At 43.3% G+C, this 8,701-nt stretch overlaps 1 protein-coding gene across 2 annotated transcripts in view; it reads right to left on the bottom strand.

Annotated features, from left to right (window-relative positions):
* Positions 1 to 4,465: 4,465 nt before the first annotated feature.
* Positions 4,466 to 8,701, bottom strand: part of STOX1 (storkhead box 1) — a 51,778-nt gene continuing 47,542 nt past the window's right edge. Inside the window, exon 4 of one of the 2 annotated variants that reach the window (XM_060768883.2) lies at positions 4,466 to 4,786. In XM_060768883.2, coding sequence (XP_060624866.2) covers positions 4,627 to 4,786 — 160 coding nt within the window. In that variant the 3' untranslated portion in view covers positions 4,466 to 4,626. The remainder of the gene's footprint in view (positions 4,787 to 8,701) is intronic. The other variant, XM_060768884.2, reaches the window with a different exon arrangement.

Here is an 8,701-nt window from a genome sequence, read left to right as displayed (position 1 = left end):
TGCTAGAAACAATATCATACGAAAGCTGACTGGCACAACCTGGGGATCACAACCAGACACAGTGAAGACATCCGCCCTTGCGCTGTGCTACTCTGCTGCTGAGTATGCATGCCCAGTGTGGAACACATCTCACCAAGGTGATCTAATCAAGGTGATCAGCTGAAACATTCACATTAGCCCCAGCAGACAAAAGTCCTTTGTCTCACCCTGGTTATTCCACAGATATATAAACCCATTTTTCCTACTTCCAACACACCTCACTACCTCTGAGGATGCTTGCCTTTTCTCTGAGGAGAAAAATTGCCTCCAGAACATGCCCATATAGCCGGAAAAACCTACAACAACCCACATCTCACCACACTAAAACAGTGGATGTGGCTCTTAATGAGACATGCCGCATTATCACAGGGTGTCTGCGCCCTACACCACTGGAGAAATTACACTGCTTAGGCAGTATCGCACCACCTGACATCCGCCAGGAAGTGGCAGCCAATAGTGAAAGGACCAAGGCAGTGACATCTCCAGCTCATCCCCTGTTTGGGTATCAGCTAGCACGTCAACGACTTAAATCCAGACAGAGACACTCGCTGGAACACCTCAGCAAGCAAGAGTCCAAAAGTGGCAGGCTCAAACCCAGAACCTCAACCAATGGCTGATACCAAATGAGAAACTCCCCCCTGGGCACACAGAGGACTGGGCGACTTGGAAGGCGCTGAACAGACTGCGCTCTGGCACCACGAGATGCAGAGCCAACCTTCAGAAATGTGGAATCCACAACATGCGAGTGTGGAGAGGAGCAAACCACAGACCACCTGCTGCAATGCAACCTGAGCCCTGCCACATGCACAATGGAGGATCTTTTTGCAGCAACACCAAAAGCACTCCAAGTGGCCAGATACTGGTCAAGGGACATTTAATCAACTATCAAACACACATTTTGTATTTTCTCTGTTTGTTTGCTTTGTTCTGTTAGAAATGTAATATAACTGACTGGCTGCCCTGACACGAGAAATAAATAAGCTAAAGAGGAGCAGGATTCAAAACGAGCTTCACAGATTGGAGAGATGATTGGCCAAAACTGACAAAATCGGCGGTGTCCGGGAGGGCTTTTGCACAATTGAGACTTGTGCGCCAACTGCAACCGTACCTCTCAAAGGCTGATCTGGCCGGGGTGGTCCATGCCTTGGTCAGCTCTAGACTGGACTACTGTAATGCACTCTACGTGGGGCTGCCCTTGAAAATGGCTCGGAAATTTCAATTGGTGCAATGGGCAGCGGCCAGGATGTTAACAGTTATGAGATGCATTGTGTTGTCTATTGTTGTGTCAATATTGTATATTATGCTTTTATGGTTTTAAATTGTATATCGTTGATTGATTTTTATCCTTGTTGTAAACCGCGTTGAGTCGCCTGTTGGGCTGAGAAACTGCGGTATACAAGTAAATAAATAATAAATTAACTGGTGCTCCTTACAGAGAGAGGTCAACCCTCCTGTTCAAGGAGCTCCTTTGGCTGCCGTTTATTTTCCGAGCCCAATTTAAGGTGCAGGTGCTGACCTACAAAGCCCTAAATGGTTTGGGACCAGCCTACCTGCGTGACCGCATCTCCGTCTATGAACCCACGCGCTCACTTCGTTCATCCGGAGAGGCCCTGCTTGCAATTCCGCCTGGGTCTCAGACACGTCTGGTGGGGACGCGAGACAGGGCCTTTTCTGTGGTGGCCCCCCAACTCTGGAACACCCTCCCCAAAGATCTTAGACAGGCTCCTACGTTGGCAGTCTTTAGGAAGAATTTGAAGACCTGGCTGTTCCGATGTGCCTTTCCAGAATAGGAATCCTCCAACAAGTCCCAAGAGCACTTTAGTAGAAATTAAGATTGTTGGCACACTGAACTTGCCCTATAATCCTACATATCACCTGCCACATCAGCACTTTTAATCTGTACCCATTACTCTGGCCCAAATACCAAATTTGCAAAATCTGTGTGGGTTTTTTTTCTTTCTTTTTTTCTTTTTCTTTTTAATCTCTGTGTTTGTTTTGCTCTGTTAGAATTGTAATACAATGGTTGCTGATGACACGATAAATAAATACTCTGGCCCGGCCCAGTTTTATTGTGTATTGGTTTATTGCTTGTTGTTTTAATATTGCTTTAACTGTTTTTGATTTGATTTAGGTTGCGTATTGTTATGTTGTGTTTTGAGGCCTTGGCCTTTGTAAGCCGCATCGAGTCCTTCGGGAGATGCTAGCGGGGTACAAATAAAGATAATAATAATAATAATAATAATAATAATATGAAGTTCAACAGGAACAAATGCAAGGAAAAAAATGTTGCAAGCAAAGACTTTCAGTATATCTTTCAGATTTCAATATTGACGAATTGACACCAAATTTGGACAGCGTACACCTAACATCCCAATGTATGTCCTTCACTCAAAAAAATGATTTTGTCATTTGGGAGTTGTAGTTGCTGAGATTTATAATACACCTACAATCAAAGAGCACTCTGAACTCCACCAACAATGGTATTGAACCAAACTTGGCACACAGTTCTCCCATGACCAACAGAAAATACTGGAAGGATTTGGTGGCCAGTGTCCTTTGGTTTTGGAGTTGTAGTTCACCTACATCCAGAGATCACTGTGGACACAAACAATGATGGATCTGGACCAAACTATACGAATACTCAATAAGCACAAATGTGAACACTGGTGGAGTATGGGGAAAATAGAATCTTGACATTTCGGAGTTGTAGTTGCTGGGATTTATAGTTCACCTACAATCACAGATTTTTCTGAATCCCACCAATGATAGAATTGGGCCAGACCTCCCACACAGAACCCCCATGTGGGCCACAGCAATGCGTGGCAGGGGACGGCTAGTCTATATAAATAAAAATGTAATGTTCATTTGTGGTATTCACAGAACTCAAAAACCGCTGGGCAAATTGACACCAAATTTGGACACAAGACAGCACACAAAGCAATCTATGTCCTTCACTCAATAAAACAAAAAAAATTAACCTTAATCCCCCAAAGAAGCCAAAAATTCATAACAGCGCATGCGCGAATGTCCCCTCCCCCCCACGCGAAGGAAAATCTGTTGCAAGCTGCCAATCCCGACAAGCTCCTTCTTCCTGCTGCAGCTGCAAGGCGCCTTTCATGTGACCCTGCCTGCGTGCCCAACCGGCAAACAGGCAGGAAGGCCATGGCAGAAAAAAGAAGGGGCGGTGCTGGCCTGCCTCGAAAGCACCTCCCTCCTGCCTGCACCGCGCCTGGCTGCGAGGCTCCCTTCCTGCCAGCACCAGGCAAGTGGTCAAGAAGGGAAGGAAGGGAAGAGGGAGAGAAGAAAGGAGAGAAAGAAAGAGGGAGGGAAAGAAAGCAAAGGAAGGAAGGAACGAAAGAGGGAGAGAAGATAGAAAGGAGAGAGAGGAGAAGGAAAATAAAAGGGGGAGCAAGGGACAAAATTGACAAAAGCAATTTTTTTTGAGTGAAGGACATATATTGGGTTGTTAGGTGTCTTGTGTCCAAATTTGATGTCAATTCGTCCAGTGGGTGTTGAGTTCTGTGAATACCACAAACGAACATTACATTTTTATTTATATAAGATTTGTCGTTTATTCATTCCTCTTCCTTTACAGCATCCATTAAAAAAGCTGTTTAGGCCTCCAACTCCCAGAAGGTTTAGCCAGTTTGTTTAATGGTCAGGAATTCTGGGAGTTGGGGGGCCAAACTGCTGGAGGGCCACAGTTTGAGGATGCCTGCAATAAGGTTTGAAAAGCAGTAGGAAGATCCCATTACATTACACTGTAAAGGAAGTCACTTTGTCTCAGAAGTCTCTCATTCATTTACATACTGTAAATCAAAACCAACTTGATGGCTAATAGCAGGGTGCTTGACATTTTCAGTATGAGCAAAGTGAACAAAGTACACAGGATTAAGATGTTCTCCTTTATATCCTCATATCAGTCAATTTTAAATAAGGCAGCACTGATTTAGGCAGACCCCTATGTCCCATGGGAAAAATGGATGGGATAAGGGACAGGGGCCCCACAGGGCACAAAACCGAATACCTAACTGACAGAAGGAAGTGATTTTAATTTTTTTAGTGTATGGATAGGAGGTAATAAGATCAATGAGCAGCTGGGAAAAATGACTCCAGATTTGGGGTGTGTCTGCAGAACCCCCATAAGATCACTGCGTTAGACGAATACACTAGAGCAGTGGTTCTCAACCTGGGTCCCCAGATGTTTTTGGCCTTCAACTCCCAGAAATCCTAACAGCTGGTAAACTGGCTGGGATTTCTGGGAGTTGTAGGCTAAAAACATCTGGGGACCCCAGGTTGAGAACCACTGCACTAGAGCCTAAAGCAAACGAAACATCTTGGATTTCTGTGTGGCCACTAAAGGCAAATATATTACAATTTAATTCCATTGTTTTCCCATATAAGTATTACCACAAAGAAAAGATGGTTATAAAAAGGCGCAGGAAAAGGTTTATTAAAAAGCTTCCATACATGGTAAAAGGGGACTATTATGACTTTAATCTACTTTAACATATTTGATAGCTTATGACATTTACAGTATATATATTGACATATTTACAAAGGAAAAAATGTGGTAGTAAAAAAAAATTAAACATTCATAACTGGAGTCAACTGAAGCAAGGAACTGCAAGTAAGAGTCGTTCCATTCTGTATAGTCTTCTCCAAGCCTTCCATATTCAGGAGGAAGCTTCTCCTTTTCTTCAGGCCATCCAAGATGGCAGAACTAGCAGATGCCATACTTTGGGTTCTAGAAAAAAACATTTTGCAAAACAAATGATTTAATATATTCATAACCACTGATTTCTCAATTACCTATAGACAAAAAAAGATCAAAAATATTGACTAGATTAATAATGACAACAAAATAATCTTTATTTTGTAACATGTAAGTAATATGGAAGCTAGAATTTTTTTTCACTTTAAAGGTGACAAATATGAAGATTATTAAGCAGTGCTGGCAAAATCTGATGCGCTACAAGGTAAACATAAGATCCTTTACAATGTTTTGTAAAGAGAAGCAGTTACTCAATAGATCTGTCCTATATTTTAAAGTCAGTCTTGGCTTGGAGAATTAAAATTATTGTCTATATCAGAGGTCCTCAAACTTTTTAAACAGAGGGCCAGGTCACAGTCCCTCAAACTGTTGGAGGACTGGATTATATTTTTTTAAAAAAACACAAATTCCTATGCACATTGCACATACCTTATTTGTAGCGCAAAAAACCACTTAAAAACAATACAATAATTAAAATGAAGTACAATTATAACAAATATAAACTTATTAGTATTTCAATGGAAAGTGTGGGCCTGTTTTTGGCAGATGAGAAAGCGTTATTGTACGCTTTCAAGTCGTTTCAGACTTAGGTTAACCCTGAGCGAGGACTGGGTAAATTTATTTATTTTATTTATTTCACGCACTTCTACCATGCCCTTCTCAACCTCCAAGGGTGGACTCAGGACAGCTTACAAAAGGCACAATTCGATGCCAACACAAACAATAAGATAATAACATATATCAACAGCAATTATAAAACAATTAAAACAATCAATTATACATCACAATCAATAAAACCAGTCTAATGCTCAACGTTCGCCAGCTCAGAATCCGTAAATTCATTCCACACTGTCAAATCCTATCAATTCTAGTCGTCATTGTCCTTTGTCTATCTGCCAGATTACCCAAAAGCCTGGTCCCATATCCATGTTTTTAGTTTCCTTCTGAAAGAGAGGAGGGATGTTGATGACCTAATTTCTCCGGGAAGTGGATTCCACAGGTGAGGGGCCACCACCGAGAAGGCTCTGCTCCTCGTCCCCACCAATCTCACTTGTGATAGAGGTGGGGCCGAGAGCAGGGCTTTCATCGTCCATCTGCGACACTGATGAAGTACTTCCGCATTCCCCGCATGCTTTTTGCTAGAGTGCTTGCTCTAGTCTTTTTTATGGCCTCATAAATTAGTTAATTTAGCCTCCTCACACTTTAAGGTGGTACCTAATTTTCCTACTTGACAAATGCAACTGTCTTTCGGGTTGCAAAGGTCAACAACAGGCTACACAATTGGTTGGAAACCCACTCCAACCCGGGCTGGCTTCGAACTCATGATCTTTTGGTCAGAGTGATCTTAATGCAGCTGACACTCAGCCAAAATCCCGGTGCTTTGGGCATAATTTAAATATATGCCACAGTTGTCACTGTATATTTTACAGCTAAACAATGGGTGAGCTTGCATTAAGCTTGCCCACTGCCAATTAGTGTCTTACCCAAAGGTGCTCTAAGCCTCAGGAGACAATGTTAGGTCCCAAAGCATCCCCAGAATATATGGTTACTCCTTCAGGAAGTGAACCCCCCCCCCCCAAATCCTGACTGTATTCTAAAACCAGTATTTACCAGCCCCTCAGGCTTCAATTGAGCCAACCATATCTTTCATTTCTTGGTTCTCATCCAGACCTCTACTAAGTTCAAGTTCAACACACAGGCATGTAGCCGGGGGGGGGGGGGGGGGATTGAGGGGCTTCAGCGCCCCCCCCCCCCCCGAAATTCTTATGGTGGTTCGTGAAAAGGCCTTACTGGTGCATTATGTAAACTGTTATGTTTATTCATATCATGATCTGATCACCATACTCAATATATCCCATATGCATTGGGGTATTGGGGTAACAAAGCAAAAGGTTTGCTAGGGTAGACCCTCTTTCCCTCAGACTCAGCCCCCCCCCGAAACTCACCCCCCCGAACCCCCCCCTTGAACCCCCCCCCCCCCCCGCCAAACGAAATCCTGGCTACGGTCCTGTCAACACCTATACAGCCTCACCTGGACCTGATGGCGATAAATACAGCTATATATACTCACAACACTCTACACCAAATTCTCAGATGAACTCACAAAGAAGTTTTGATATCAATGGAAGAATCACTCATTGATGAGTAATCCACGAGGCAAGAATTTTGATTGCCTAGTGCATTTTTGTAGTTCTGACTATAGTTTCTGTCCCCTTTGCAAAATCAATAATTATGGGGCTAATGTTATTCAAATATTCATTATACCCCACACACCAAAAGAGAAAGAAAATGCAATGTTTCCTTATGGAACTGCACTAATCTTAAAAGAACAAAAGGACATTCACGAGAGCCCTATATCAAGTTAAGATTGAAGACTGTTCTGAAGCTTCGATTGGTCCTACGGACGGCAGCTAGATTACTAACAGGAGTGGCGCTCAAGGAGCATACAACTCCGTTGTTGCGCTGGCTATGCTGGCTGCCAGTTTGCTACCAGGCACAATTCAAAGTGTTGGCTTTAGCTTATAAAGCCCTAAACGGTTCTGGCCCTACTTACCTGTCCGAACGCATCTCCCCTTATGAACCATCTAAGACATTAAGATCGTCTGGGGAGGCCCTGCTCTCGACTCCGTCTGTGTCACAAATTCGTTTTGCGGGGATGAGAGACAGGGCCTTCTCAGTGGTGGCCCCTCGGCTATGGAACGCCCTTCCTAGGGACATTAGATCGGCTCCCTCCCTTTTGACTTTCCAAAAAAAAAGTCAAAACCTGGCTGTTCGAGCAGGCGTTTGAAAAGGCAGTGTAACAGACATAGGAATATGGAACAATTGCACTATGAGATTGGATTATGTTTTTATCTAGGAGATGAAATGATTTGCTTTTACTAATTTGTTATGGTCTTAATTGATATGTTAATGCTTTTTAATGTTTTAAATGTTTTTATGATGTTGTTGACACTGAATTGTTGCCTTGTGAACCGCCTCAAGTCGCCTGTGGGCTGAGAGGGGCAGGGGACTGCCCTTGAAAACGGCTCGGAAATTTCAGCTGGTCCAACGGGCGGTGGCCAGGTTGTTAACTGGTGCTCCTTACAGAGAGAGGTCAACCCTCCTGTTTAAGGAGCTCCATTGGCTGCCGTTCATTTTCCGGTCACAATTCAAGGTGCAGGTGCTCACCTACAAAGCCCTAAACGGTTTGGGACCTGCCTACCTGCGTGACCGCATCTCCGTATATGAACCCACACATTCCCTCCGTTCATCTGGAGAGGCCCTGCTCACGATCCCACCTGCGTCGCAGGTGCGCTTGGTGGGGACGAGGGACAGGGCCTTCTCTGTGGTAGCCCCCCGACTCTGGAACTCTCTCCCCAAGGACATCAGACAAGCCCCAAGGTTGGCAGTCTTTAGGAAGAGCTTGAAGACCTGGCTGTTCCAGTGTGCCTTTCCAGAATAGGAAACTCCCAGCTTCATGTCCCATACGCACTTTACTAGAGATTTAAGATTGTCTGCTCATCGCACCTACCCTAAAATCTTTACATTTAACCTGTCATGTCCAGCACTTTAAATTTTATTCATTACATCTGGCCCGGCCCTAGTTTTAAATGTGTCATGATGTATTGTTTTTAATGTTTACTGTTACTGCTTTAATGTTTATTGGTTTGCTTTATGAGTTTTATTGTTGTATTTGTTATACTGTTGTTTTTGAGGGCCTTGGCCTTTGTAAGCCACACCAAGTCCTTCAGGAGATGTTAGCGGGGTACAAATAAAGTTAATAATAATAATAATAATAATAATAATAATAATAATAATTATTATTATTATTATTATTATTATTTGTTATCACCTTGTTTATTGTTGAGCTGTGGGCTTGGCCGCATGTAAGCCGCACTGAGTCCCTTG

This window comes from Anolis sagrei, chromosome 3 (assembly GCF_037176765.1).
Source record: "Anolis sagrei isolate rAnoSag1 chromosome 3, rAnoSag1.mat, whole genome shotgun sequence".
Classification (NCBI taxonomy): Eukaryota; Metazoa; Chordata; class Lepidosauria; order Squamata; family Dactyloidae; genus Anolis; species Anolis sagrei.
The sequence above is the reverse complement of the archived record's forward strand: the minus strand, read 5'-3'. Positions and strand labels throughout refer to the sequence as shown.